Source organism: Telopea speciosissima, chromosome 9, assembly GCF_018873765.1.
Source record: "Telopea speciosissima isolate NSW1024214 ecotype Mountain lineage chromosome 9, Tspe_v1, whole genome shotgun sequence".
In the NCBI taxonomy this organism is placed as follows: Eukaryota; Viridiplantae; Streptophyta; class Magnoliopsida; order Proteales; family Proteaceae; genus Telopea; species Telopea speciosissima.
Window position 1 is genome coordinate 4,873,927 of NC_057924.1, and position 14,478 is coordinate 4,888,404.

A 14,478-nucleotide genomic window follows, 5' to 3' on the forward strand; every position below is an offset into this window, starting at 1 on the left:
ACCGGGCAAATTCGATTTTTGAGTCTCAAGGGGATTTACCCGCGAATTTGCGACCCATAATTAGGGAGGACAAGGCTGGGCTCCCAATTTTTCGCTTTTAAGGTAAATCCCTGGTTTTTTTGCTATTGTAAGGTTGGGAACCTCTTGAGTGTTGAGAGAGCTTTGTTTTCTTTGGGTTTGGGGTAAGGCGGGCTATGTCCCCCCCCCCCCCATGTATTTGCTTAGCTTGATTTTAATAAAATCCTAGGGGCCATCTGGCCGGGTCCCAGAGAATATTCGGGGTAAAAAAAAAAAAAGTTTAGCCCGGTAAGTCCGAGCCTACCAAAAATTACAAGGCCTTCGTTGGGATTTTCAGGCTGGGGTGGGTCAAGTTGAGCCGGGCCCCTCATGTGTGCCTAAGATAAGGGTCATGGATTAAGTATCTTATATTTAATAGGACAAAATTTTCTTCCACCTCTAGAACATTCACCACACCCTCCTAGGGTTTGTATAAAATTTTAGTATTTTCTAAAAACACCCTTCTGATGCCCTCTCCAATCCATCCCACATCCGTGGCTAATGGATTCCCATTCGCCGTGGCTAGAGGGAAACTCAATCTTATTTAATATAGTCATTGATTGAATATATTAAATATATAAAATTATAAACATGTAAATTTGATTATTCTATTACTAATACATTGAATTAAGAATATTCAGCAAAAATAATTTAAGAGCAATTTTAGATTTGGAGATTAGCTGCATTAGTGCATATTCTTCTAGGCGATGGCTCGTACACATGTCTAGTAATCTAATTTTCATATTAAACAAAAGCAGAGGCAGCGGTTGGGGGATTATTTTTGTTCCCCACATTCCATTTTTATAGTAACCAACAATAGGGCGGTGTGAAAAGAAAGTCAAATTATAATGAATTAAGGTACAAATAAGTGTATAAACTATTTTGTATTCTTGTATGCTTCATTTGAGAAAGTCAAATTATAATGAATTAAGGTACAAATAAGTGTATAAACTATTTTATATTCTTGTATGCTTCTTTTGAGAAAGTCAAATTGTAATGAATTAAGGTACAAATAAGTGTATAAACTATTTTGTATTCTTGTATGCTTCATTTGATACCAAAAAAAAAAAAAAAAAAATTTGACGACATCAATTAAATAGCATATATGAGATCAATTCAACACCACCCCTAGTACAAAGTCTAGGTCGTGCAACCACGTCCCTTCACTCTATATTTAAGGAATTTGGATCTTCTGCGGTCATCACCACAAGTCGTCACACGGATTTGATGCAAATTCAATGATTGATAGACAAGCTCAATTTAAAATTTAAGATTGTCGCTCAAAATTAAAAAATGTCAAGTCACGCTCTACCAACTATTGAATTTGCATCAAATCCATGTGATGGCCTGTGAGTTGAGCGCAGCACGATTGCTGCTCAACCCCAGGTCGTAGAGGATCCAAATCCTTACTCAAGACTCTTGAAGGTCATGGGCTCCCACTTCTTCTCAGGTATTATTAAAGTTCCCCAACTATATCTATCCATGGACATCTCAAGCTAATTAGCAAACCAAAACATGGCTTTTGCAATCCATTTCCTCCTCATCTCTTGTCTACTTGCAGCATATCTAGTCTCAACCTCACAAGCTTGGGGAGGCTATGGCTATGGCTACGGTCATGGTTTTGGGCATAAATCTCCAGTGAAGAATGTTGTCATGAACAAAATTGACGGTTGCTGGCGCTTGAATTCTAACTGGGCAGCCAATCGTCGTGCCTTAGCCAACTGTGCCACAGGCTTTGGTGAAGGAGCAATTGGAGGAAAATATGGAAAAATTTACGTAGTTACTACTCCGGCCGATGATCCGGTTAATCCGAGGCCCGGTACCCTTAGGTATGGTGCAATCCAAACAGAGCCTTTGTGGATAATATTTGAGAGGGATATGGTCATTAAGCTACAAAATGAGCTCATTATGAATAGTTATAAGACTATAGATGGGAGAGGAGCTAAGGTGGAGATAGCTTATGGACCTTGCATCACAATACAAGGTGTGAGCCATGTTATAGTACATGGAATTAGTTTACATGATTGTACAGCTGGGAATTCTGGGATGGTTCGTAGCTCTCCGAGTCATGTCGGCCATCGACAAGGATCACCTGGTGATGGTATTCAAGTGTTGGCTTCCTCGAATGTCTGGATTGATCACTGCTATTTCGCACGATGCACCGATACCCTACTTGATATAATCCATGCTTCGACAGCCATTACTGTCTCCAACAATTATTTCACCCAAAACGACGAAGTAAGCCTAAATCCCACTTCTTCTATTTTTTAACCCGAATATTATCTGGGACCCGAGTTTTTAAATGAGTTTGGTTTAACTTACTATACAGGTGGTTCTGTTGGGACACAATGATGGTTATACTGCGGACAAGATTATGACAGTTACATTGGCTTATAACTATTTTGGCCCAGGTTGTAATCAAAGAATGCCAAGGTGAGTAATGGTATATTGAAATTTAATAATTATTAGTTGGGAGAGGGTTTCCTACGAGGGCAGTGTAAGAAAGAAATCTACACATCACAACCAATGAGAGGTTGAAAAATAGTATCATCCATATGAGGCCTACATGACACTCACATGGTGAAAGAAAAATGTTAATTAGTGCAAATCCCAGAGTATAAAAGAATCTGTAAAACGGCAGTGTAGAAATCTTTTTTTACCCTAATTGGGCATATTATTTAATTCATGTAATAATATTGATCCTTTGATTTGCATTGCAGGATTAGGTTTGGATATGCCCATGTAGTGAACAATAGATACGATCAGTGGGGACTGTATGCTATCGGTGGGAGTTCCAATCCAACGATCCTTAGTCAAGGAAATTACTTTGTTGCCTCCAACAATCCTGGTTCGAAACAGGTATATTTATAAAATATTTTCTACTTATAATTAATTAATAATTTTAACTTTTAGTAGAGCTAGTTGTTTAATTTTAAGATATATTGATTAGGTGGGCTAATGGAATTGCATTACAGGTGACTAAGAGAATTTGTGGAGGGGGATGGGAGGGTTGGAAATGGAGGTCGTCCGGTGACTTATTTTTGAACGGAGCTTATTTTGTTCAGTCTGGATATGGGTCATGTAACCCACAATATGGTGGCTACCAGTCGTTCACAGCTGCCCCGGCATTCATGGTGCCTACCCTAACAGCCGGTGCAGGTCCTCTCCAATGTTATGCAGGACGACGGTGCTGAACCAAAAGTCTTATAGTTCTGCGATTTTATGGACTGCGTGGCGATCATTTTGCCCCCTTCATATATGCAGATACCACCCTAGCTAGCTCTCTCATAGAGTTTTTTTTCTTTTCTCGTTTTGGGATTTCATGGATGGCGCGGTGATCATTTTGCCCCCTTCATATATGCAGAGACCACTCTCTCTCATAGAGTTCTTTTTTTCTTTCTTTTTTCTTTGTTTGCTCACCCCTTGCATGTAAAATTTCCATGGAAATTTTCCCTTTTGTATTGGGGATATTTTTTTTTTTTACTTTTTTTTTGTAAACTTTGAGAACTTCCCGTCAAAAAATAAAAAAAAAAGAAAGAACACGCCTATTTATAATCAATTGACAACTGTTTAATTATAGAGGAGATTTTCCTTTTCATGCAAAATTGGACCATGCATGCTCCATTTGTATCAAGCTTTTAATATAAAATATGTTCTTGTTGTAATGAAGCGATTTGACATGAAACAATTATGATGGGATTAATAGAACTAAAATGAAACATAAATAAACTGGAAATATTTTTTGGGTTGGAAGGCTTAAACAATAGCAACACACACAATCGTTTATGCCACATAAAACTGTAATTGCCCACATCATTGTATATTACACACAAATACGTAAATGAAGAAACTAGAAACACAAAAAATAAAACTAGTACATGCACAAGTGATAAGACATTTACGTAGTTAAATATCGCTTACGCCCATGGAGTGAGATCCAGTCTTCCACTAGAAGCAAGAGAAGAAATATAGTATAGGGTCCTAATTCTAGGCATCACTATGCCTAGTGAGGTAAAACGTCTCACTATTTGCCATTTGGAAGTACATGGGTTAGGCCATGTGATAGAGAACCCCATATACATCTTAATGGCCAAAATTTAGTCTAGAAAAAACAAGGAAACTTGCTCAAACTTTGATTCAAAATTTTAGTAAAATACCGAAATGCCATCAAATGGATATGAATAAAAAATATAAATTAAAATAGCATCTATAGTAATATTTTAGATAACACCCAGCATAGGAGACACATATTGCGTGGATCTCTCCCAATAGATCACGATCACGCTAATAGGAAAAGAATTCATGGATTTCTTTGAATATATTAATCATTCACCCCCAAAAAAAAATACAAAGAGTAGGCAACTATACAATACCTAGAAAGTTAGGATTGCATACACCATCTTTACATGAAATACCAAAAGAGAGGAAGAAAAAGAAGACAATGAAAGAGAGTGAAATAAAACAACAAAGGAGGAACTCTTACCTTGTATAAAGGGCACGAAGTAGGAGCGTAGGGGAACGCCCTTGACTCAAGAGAGAGAATGAACCACATAGTCAAAGTACCTAAAGCCCTCAAACAAACTAGAGTTTTAAACTCCTTTTCAAATGGCTCTCAACTTTGTCAAATGATCCTCTAAAACATGAGAGGGTAATATAGTGATACATTTAAAAGGTTCCACAGCTCCTTAACACATCATAGGACTGAAAATCTCCATCCTATTCGTTCATTTGGAATGAAATTTGATGGTTTATCATCAATGGCCAAAAAGAGGACAAAAACCCTTGATCAATCAAATTGAAGGTAAAAATGTGATTAATCATGTCACGGGGGAGTCTTGGGGACCAAGGAATGAACTAGGACGAGTTCCAGACCTCCAAGGATAAACCCCAACTCGTGATAACGAGAACCCCCAAAAAAATAAATAGTCCACAATTCTGGAAAAAAAAAACTTAGAATTCAACGTGGAATGGACTCAGTTTGGTACTCGATGCTTGAACTTCAACATTAAATACATGCCAAAGAAATGCCACTCGATGTCGACTTGAAGGCATTAAGTGTTGAATAAAGACCAATGCACGGGGCAATGATCGAAAGGGCCATTTGCTGCACCTCAAAGCTGATAGATGACCAGATCTGTTGGTAGGAAGGCGAAGAGCTAGACCATTTCATCAAATTACTCTTCCAACAAATATGGTAGATTAATTTTTATCATGATTATCACATTATATTGATATTTAATGATCGTTTCATTGATCCAAAAGGACCTACACTAGTTGTTCAAGTTTATCCCAGTGAGTCTGAGCCTACCAAAAATTAAAGGGCCTTGGTTGGGATTTCAAGGCTGGGGTCAAGTTGAGACGGGCAGGACGTGTATGGCCAAGATGGAAAAAAAATTCTCTAGTGGTGCACTGCAGTGGAGATCTGAGAACTTGACATGTGAAAGAGTTGACATCGAACAGTGCTGAGCTCGAGAAGAAAAAATAGAAAAAAAATACCTTGCATCTAGCTCGCACCGTTGGATGAAGCTTCTTCCATGTGTCTAGCTCTCAGAGTCACACTGCAGTGCTCCACCAGATGCTCGCACTGCAGAGGATTTTAATCCGCTCAAGATAAGGCTCATGGATTAGGTATCCTATATTTCATAGGACAAAGTTTCCACCACCGGAGTAGAACATTCGCCCCACCATCCTAGGGTTCCCACATGGGTAGGCGGAAGTAGAGGATGTCGATTCCCCCTCCCCATGTGGTGGAAGGATCCACTCCCCTTGTGTCAGAAGGGGCGATGACATCATTTCAGAGCGGGAGAAGATCCCACATGGGGAGGTCCCCAAGAGGGGGGCTGAATCGGATTTGGAATCTGCACTTTGTGTATTTCCCTCCAATTATTATATTGGCAAAGATTCTTTGGGCTGTCAGTGGAGGGTACACTAGCACTCTGTCTCTCTATTTCTCTCTGTTTCATTGTCTCATATTGGTGAGCCCCTTATAATGCTTGTTCAAAGAACCCTTTCTCTAATCATATGGAATTGAAATAGAGAAACAGTTTTCTGTCTTGGAGTATGGTCGACGCTAACACTCCCATGTATCTTAATCTCTCTCCTCCTCAAAACAAGGGGGCAAAGGTGTCTTTTCAAAAGGGAAGAAGAGAGATAGACTCATGGGACTACTGGTGTAGGCCATGCACACTCTTAGATTGAGTTCTTTTTCCCATAAAAATATTACCGTAGGTAGGAAACTGGTGTTGGTGAAGATGGAGTAGGCTGGCAATAGACTGTAGCACAATTCAGGTAGAGAACGTAGAGCCCAAATCAATATGTAAAGATAGCCCAAGCATTGCCGGAATTGAAGCTTTCCGGTGAGGGTGCCAATGATGGGACTATTGTTGCTCCATAGAATCTCTAGTAGACCAGTGGACCATCTCTTCATTTGGGTCAATGTCATGGGCCCAGTCACAGGTGCACACCAGAGAAATGCAGATGGGTCCGAGTCAAAATAGATGGTCTTCCAACCCTTTGTATGAATCCTGAGTCCGGTGAGAACGTCTTCTGTTGTGGAACCGTAGACCCACCCCACCTGTTTACCCCACTGTGTGTTGTACTCGTATTCACAAGAAGCTCTGAGATAGCTGCCTTGATAGAGCTCGAAAGATCTTTCGGATGGCCCGGGTTTTCATCCATAACAAACAATACCCGACTCGTAGATTCCATAAATTCAATGGAATTTCCAAATTCTGCTCGAAGTGCTTCGTAAGATGATTTTCCTAGCAAAAAGAAGAAAAGATTAAGTTAAATCTCTTTATCAATGGTGATGTGATACTATGATTGGATTCTTGATTCATCGTTAATTCCCAACCTTATTGTTCATGGTCTGAAATACCCTTCTCCGGGGTCCATATCAGACGGTAGGTGTGGAGAGTAACTAGGTCCAAGAAGAAAAATGCCAATACTCCGAGAAAATAAACATCTTACCTCAAGATAGGGGTGTCAATTTTGGACCGGAACCTATAACCAGACCGAAACCGTCCCGCTAGGAATCGGAAATGACCCACCCAATAGCTTATTGATCCGGATCTGGTCTTAGTGATAGGTTATTGGTTCGGCCGGATTTGGTTGGGTCCCCGGAACCGTTGGAACCAGAAGAAATGCATACACTTGAACTTGTCTTGCACAATTTTTTTTGTTTTAAAATGTTAAAAGATGATCTTTGCTATTTTAACGTATAGTTAAAGTGACTTTTATTATATAGTTGTTGTCCAGTTACTATTAGAACAAGACCCAAGACTAAGCAAGACACTTGGCCCCTCAAATTCTAGTATTCTACCCCTCTCATATTGTTGCACATAGAGGACACACACCAGTAGTTAATGAATTGCTTTTGAAAGATTCTAGCTTGCTTGAGATTTCTAGTTCCAATGGGAAAAATGCTTTACATTTGGCTACTCAACAAGGGCATGTTTGGGCCCGATTAAAAACCGAAACCGGACCACCCATTAGTTAATGGTCCTGGATCTCAAATTTGGAACCGGTGAGCTTATTGGTCCAGATCTGGTCTTGACACCTTAGAGCCGAAACCCCTAGAGAACTGGACCGATAGCCCAGAATTGGACCAATTGACACCCCTACCTCAAGATTACATAATTTTCATGCAATGTTACCAATGTAATAATATCAACACGTTATGTTGACATACTATGATTGAACATATGAGATTCAGAAAAACAAAGAAGAACTACCATTAATTAAACTCATATATCTTGCTTTAGTTTCTGCCTCATCCGGTGATAGTCCATATATAACTTTCCTTCTATGAAAGCATCCTGATCCACCACATAAATACCCTTGTATTCCTGCTAATCCACGGCCCACAATCTAAGCAGAAAACGTAATGAAGTTGAAGACAATGTTAGAAAAGAAATCAAGAGAATAAAATGGCAATAATAGGTAAAATGACTCGTTGTAGTAGAACCAAGAATTGGTTTCCCAACTAGTCATCCTTTGAGATTCCATAGAATTTTTGTGGGTACAAAACAAATCCGCTTTCGCTTTCTTTCTCGAAACCAAGTACGTGACACATTGCCATGAGAACAATCTTTGGGTTGTTTGCGAACATATCACAATCGACGTTGAACATGAAAGGGGAGTTTGTCATCACTCCTGAGACTCTGGTCTGATCATTTCAATATCGTAAGTAATATTAGGTAATTTGATTGTCTGAATGACACATTATAAGAGTATTTAGAACATGTAATCTTCTTTTATCTGTCCTATACGGGTAAAAAAAGGTTTTTAAAAATTATTTAAAAGTGATTTACTATTATGTCATTTTCAAGAATTCCCATTGTCTCTCACATTTTTCGAATACATATGTAAAATGATAGATTTTACTATCAATTAAAAGAAAAAATGTATTCAACTTAGAGATAAAAAATTTAGGTTACAAATTAATTGACACTTTGGAGTGTCAATACGTAAAGGGAAAATCTTGCTGTAACCAATAAGATTGTAACCTTACTTTATTTCACCCTTTGTTTTATTTTCAAAAAGTTATTTAATGTATATTTAATGCATGGGTAAAATGGTTTTTCAAAATATTGAAAGTCATTTAATGCATATCTAATGTAGTGACATATGAAATTACAAGATTACCCTTTTATATATTAAATAACTTTTCAAAATAAAATAGGGATTCGACTCCTCTACTTCCATTCGTGGTACTTCCATCCTACTTCCAAGCTTCTACATCGGCCACATGGCAAGACAGCCATCCAACGTTTGAAAATGAAACAACTCAAAAAATTTCAAATTTTCTTCCAAAACCTAATGAGAGCTTTGAACCGTACCTTCAACCCCTAAACAACCCAACCCAACCGACTCATAGTTCACTCAAACCAAACCCCAAACCCATCTTGTTTCAAATCCCTAGACTATACGAAGCCCCAAACCCATCTTGTTTCTCCTCTTCATCTTCCTCCCAAAAACTCAGAGTTTCTTCACGGATGGCTCACACCTGTCCTATTTTTGCCATTTACAAGGGAAGGAGGAGTTTTTATGAAAACAACATTAAAATGTGATTAGCTCTAACATGTACGTTCACCTGTGAGTACGTGCAGATGATCCATGTATGCTGTGGGCTACCCATTTAAAGAAACTTTAATAACTTGAAGTACGTAAGGGAGGGACTACAGTCTACAACGATTGATTTCCTTTGTATAAGTTCTTACCAAAACATTCATGACACCTGCTTTGAAATGATGCGGGTTCTTGGGCCGCTTCTCTCTAGACACATATACTAGGTGCGGCACCTCATCTGGACGGTGTCCCTTGTTCTCCCATATGACCTGCAAATGAAATACAAAGAACAAATGAACCCTATACTTCTAATGGTTTCAGATAGTTTTTTTTTTTGGGTTTGATTTAATCAAGAAATGGGTTATTTACCTTGATTATGCATGGATGGTTTCTGGGATCTATATTTGAAAAAACTTCAAATTCACCAGTCAGATCACATGGAACAGATTTCTGAGCAGCCTCTTCGATTCTTTGGTTAAGCTCTTCATATTCATTCTGTGAACTCAAAGATAGAGATGAGAGATGGGAAGATGGGAAGATATATCTTTATTTGTTAGGGTTTAGGGTTTAAGCATAAGGTTACTTAAAACAATATACCCTGCATGTCAATAGGTTGCTGCCTCTAGGTAGTATTTATAAGAAAGACTAGGGTTTTAGGTTAGATGAGCATTATCCAGTGGGATCCATCACAGTCTTATTCTTTATTCAAGTAAACTTATATTAGAACATATATTAGGGTTATAGAATATACCCAACATTATTGAGCAATACAAGATACAAATAATGGAAAGAAATTAAGATCTGGAGCTGTATACTACCTTAATCTTCTTCCATTCCCTTTGGAAGTCGGACGATGAGAAATGGGAATTTGTTTTGGTGGGCTCAGTAGAAAAATACATGAAGGGGGCTCTAGCTTGAACTTCATATCTTTTGCAGAAAGGAACCCAAAGCTTTGCAAACTTAGCTGCTTCCACAAGAGAATAAAAGGTAAGAGGAGAAGCTCCATCATCAGATACATAGCAAGCTAGCTTGTGAGCTGGGTAGTCTACAGCCAACAAGGAGAGCACAGTGTTGACAGTGATAATTGGTGGTTCAAGAACTGCATCTGTTGTTGTCACAAACATGTCCACTGGGGGTAGCTCATCACCGGCCCTATATAGAAAGAGTGGTTTTAGGTATTAAAAAAAGGAGGAGAAGAAGAAAGAAAGAAAGAAAGATCTGTTATCAATACCATTGTAAGAGGCGTTCAGGGTAAGTGGTGTAATCAACAGGAGTCCATCTAGCATTCATGGTGAGGATCCAGCAGAAGGTGAACCATGACTCGCAGAAGAATGCAAGCTTCCAAGCTACGCCATGAACGTTGAATGATAATAGAAGATAGAAGAGGAAGAGAAGGAGGAGAAAGAAGATGATGAGGTCTAGGACTCTCTGTAGGGTGTTTCTACCAGGGATTCTCTCTTGGAGGGGAATAGAAGAGATTGGATTCGCCATGGAAAATGGAGATTGAGAATTGGGACACACAGGGTCACTTAGCAGTTAAAATCGTCCTATATATAATGGGCAAAATCCAGCTGTGAAGCTAAGTTTTCCTGCCATGCCAGTGATGCCACATGCAGCCATCATCATCATGCCTTCTCTTGTGAGAGCGGCTAGTGGCATAAGAGATCTAGCATTTCGACTCTTCTACTTCCGCCTGCCCCTACTGCCACGTGCGCCCCCACATACAAGCAAGGAGGAATGTACAGTCTTATCTCTGCCCAAGCGTATTGTCCGAGCAAGGGTAAGGTGGTACTTTCCGCTGCGCTTGTGTGTGGGGGTGCACGGCAATACCGGGCAGCGGAAGTAGAGAAGTCGAATCCAGGGAACTAATGAGCCTTTTTAAATTCTTCCAAATTTGCTTCGATGAGATAAACCGTAATCAAAACAAAATAGACCGACTCAATTGGACCAAACCAAAACCAAAATAAAAAACAAAACAAAACCCTATTTTCCAAAAGCAAGAGATTCACGATGGGGAGTCTGGGTCTGCACATTTCGACTTCTTCCTCTCACACATTTCAAGAGCCATGGTAGAAAACAATAGAAAATAAAAGGAACCAACGATTGAAACAAAAACCATAAGGCAATTAATATAAATAGACCAACTGATGAACTTCTAAAAATTTCAAAGAATGAATAACCAAACAACCCTTCGAGAAAAGAAGAACAGGAAAATAATATTGAGTTATGATTTAAAGTGAGTGAAATATTCAATTACGGCACGGAATTGAGTAGAGAATACAGTTCACTTTGAAGAAAAGGTTGGATAAGATCGATGGAAATTAGGGTTTTGGTCTCAACTAACATTCAAGTACTGGTCATAAATGGTGGCGAATAGACTCAAGTCCACTGGGACCAACGTTCTGATCCAACATTCAATGTATGGGTGTCAAATCCTTTACGAACCGGTCAAATTGAGTGACTGTGATCGAAAAAAACCTAAATTGATTCGAACTAATTATTGTTGGATCAGTTTGATTTGGGGTATTATGTCGACAGAAATCCGCATCGAGCATAGAAAATCGGATTGAAATCGATATGAAATGATATAAACCAATAAGAAACAGATACCAACCTAACCCAAGTGGGCTCCCTATGAAATGACCAAACTCCCCCCTCCCCCTTCCCCACCCAACCCAACCCAACCCAACCCAACCCAAAAACACTTATTATTGATTTGGTTTGGAATTCACCCATTTTCACCTAAATTAAATGAGACCAAACTGACTGATTGACATCCTTAGGTTTTTTTTTGGGTAATATTGGCGCCTTTAATTCAATGATTTCGATGTTTAGATTTCAAATTCATCCATTCTCAGCTAAAATCACCAAGTGACAATTTGTTCGTCCATTGTACTTGCCCACCTTATCTGCTTGCCGACTCACTTCCTTGGTCTTTTTGAATTGTCATTCGTTAGAAAAAGAAAAAAAAAAATCATTTTTAAGTAAATTTACAAATTTTCCATGTTAATTACTTTCTCCTCTTCCTATCCTAAAGAATTTATGATCTCAGGAAGAGATATATACCATAATTTCTTTTCAAGTTTTACACTACAAAAGAGTTGCAGAAAAACTAACGGCCCATGGAGGAAGGTCACCCAAGAATTTGACTCAAAACTTTGCTACAGCAATTTGAATGGGAATTAAAATTTGTGGACATGTAGAACCCAAGATCCCCTCTCACATGCATTATTGGCACATTCTTAGAATTAACTAATCACATATATCAAGTCCACAAGCTTGCTAAAAGGGCCATCTCACATCCTTGTAAGGATTTCTGGACCATAGTTAAAACTGGAACGTGTAACTTTTTGTTGACGTGGATATATATCTTGCAAAAGGTGAGAAACACTGAAGAGACCCAGAGCAGACTCCGAGGGGGATCATCTGATGCTTAAGTCAGTCTGGTGAATAGATAATATTTTCAGAAAGGGTACGGAGAGATCGAGCAATAAGTGAAATCAAGATGCCTTTACCTGGGGTCCCCCTGTGGGCATTTATACTCGGGGTAGTTATTGAGGTGGGTGTGCATAGTTAGTAAGTTCAGGTACGATGATAATACGAGAACGGATACGTACGACAATTAATCGGCCACACGTTAATAGTTCATTTTTCAAAAATCCAGCGCAATAAAACGTGTACGTCAATTAATTGGTACATGTTTAATATGTGTTTTAATACGGTTGCTCTGAAATAGTAAGGGAACAAAAATACGGATTTATCCTAGTAAAAATCCAGGGGAAAACTGATTTTTTTGCAACTAAATTCTAATCTTCTCATGCAAACCAATATAGCTTTCCAAAAGGAAGAAATTTCATGCATCCCAATTCTGCTGAGGTGGTAACATAAATTCCACTATGAAATAATAGACAGTAATTGATTAATCATGTAGCAATAGAGGCATCAAAATATGAAATAGTAAACTCAATTTAGAATTTGGTATGCTTTTTAACAGAGTTATCGGATTTGGAGATATTAAACAGAGCTCTAAGAATTGGAAAGAAGAAGAAACAAAAGACAAATAGGCTTACTGGCTTAATGAAGAGAGGAGTGGACATTTTACTGACTGACTCGAAGCTTTGAAAAATGGGGTCGAACGTAACAGAGCTGTTGAAGAAAGAAAAAAACATTATATATTGACAATGCTAATCTTACAATGCATTATAGGCAATTTTGAGATGGGAGATGGGAGATGGGAGATGGGAGAGGAAAGGGTTCTCTTACAACTTACATTTAAGTGTAGACACTTGATTTTTGTCACCCCTCCCTGGCGATGATGAGACACGGAGTACCGGCGATCTCTGTCTCAGATACCAAGAAATAATAAAATAAAAAAAATAGACTGCATAAACCCCGGCCCATTGAGGTTATGGCCTGGCAGGGGCAAAATAGGAAATCACAAAAAAAGAGAGAAGAAGAAGAAATAAACTTTAAGAGGGGGAGGGTAAAAAGGTAAAAATAGAAAAGAAAAAAGGAGAGAGAATGTGTGGACTTGGCCCATGGAAAAGCCCATTGGTGCCAAGTCCATAGAGAGATGCCACATGGCATCTAAAGGGAATTCAAAAGAAAGAGGTGGGTAAAATGGGGAAAGCTTTTAAAAGAAGATATCTAAAACCTAAAAGAGAGGGGTAAAATGGGAAAGTAAAAGAAGAAAGAAAATCTAGACCTAGGTTGGGAAAGGGGTAAAACAGTAAAAGCCTAAACCCTAGATAGGGGCTTTAAAAAGAAAAGAAAGGAATGTTTGAAAGATGGGTTTAGCCCTTAATTTCTGGCCCATAATAGGTGGGACATCGACCAAAAGGGAAGGGATGTGGTCGGCCCGTGTAACCAATTGGGCTTGGTTTTGGTTCGGGCTTCCCATTTAATAAATTGACAAATTAGAAATGGGCTCAATTGAATTTATAAACATGATTAAATAGTTGGGCTTTTGGAAGGTTGGGCCCATTTCTAGGTTGATATGACCGTGGCCCTCCAATGGTAATTGGCATTTAATTGGGAATTGGGTTTGGGCTTGAATTATGAGATTTTGGATTTGGGTTAATTAGGATTTTGGGTATGGGCCGTGTTCCCATTCTAGGCCCATCTGGATTTGGAGCCATTTAGCCTTGGCTTTGGTTTGGGTGTTGGCCCATTAACCTAATTTTGCTTGAGTGGGGAGTTTGGGCCCATGAGTGCACTTTAGTATTGACTTAGGATTAAGTAATAATTATTCTCCTCCTAATTCATTTCATTTCGAATCGGGGTTAAGGGATTCCAAATGAATTTTTAAAACCTATTTTGGGTAGAATTAGAACGTGTGCGAAGGAGTGAGAA

The 14,478-nt window shown here is 38.8% G+C and overlaps 2 protein-coding genes across 2 annotated transcripts; one reads left to right on the plus strand and one right to left on the minus strand.

The window, feature by feature from the left end:
* The first annotated feature begins 1,572 nt into the window (after nt 1–1,572).
* LOC122640271 (putative pectate lyase 2) lies at nt 1,573–3,251 on the plus strand. The gene is made up of 4 exons (XM_043833420.1): nt 1,573–2,295; nt 2,387–2,490; nt 2,778–2,916; nt 3,033–3,251. Exons 1-4 carry the CDS (start codon nt 1,573–1,575, stop codon nt 3,249–3,251), a joined length of 1,185 nt encoding a protein of 394 aa, XP_043689355.1.
* Nucleotides 3,252–8,041: 4,790 nt separating this feature from the next.
* On the minus strand, nt 8,042–10,669 carry LOC122640272 (cellulose synthase-like protein H1). The gene is made up of 3 exons (XM_043833421.1): nt 10,358–10,669; nt 9,945–10,278; nt 8,042–8,224 (listed from the first exon to the last, which is right to left on the minus strand). The coding sequence occupies exons 1-3, from the start codon at nt 10,615–10,617 to the stop codon at nt 8,042–8,044; spliced, it is 777 nt and encodes a 258-aa protein (XP_043689356.1). The 5' UTR covers nt 10,618–10,669.
* Nucleotides 10,670–14,478: the final 3,809 nt, after the last annotated feature.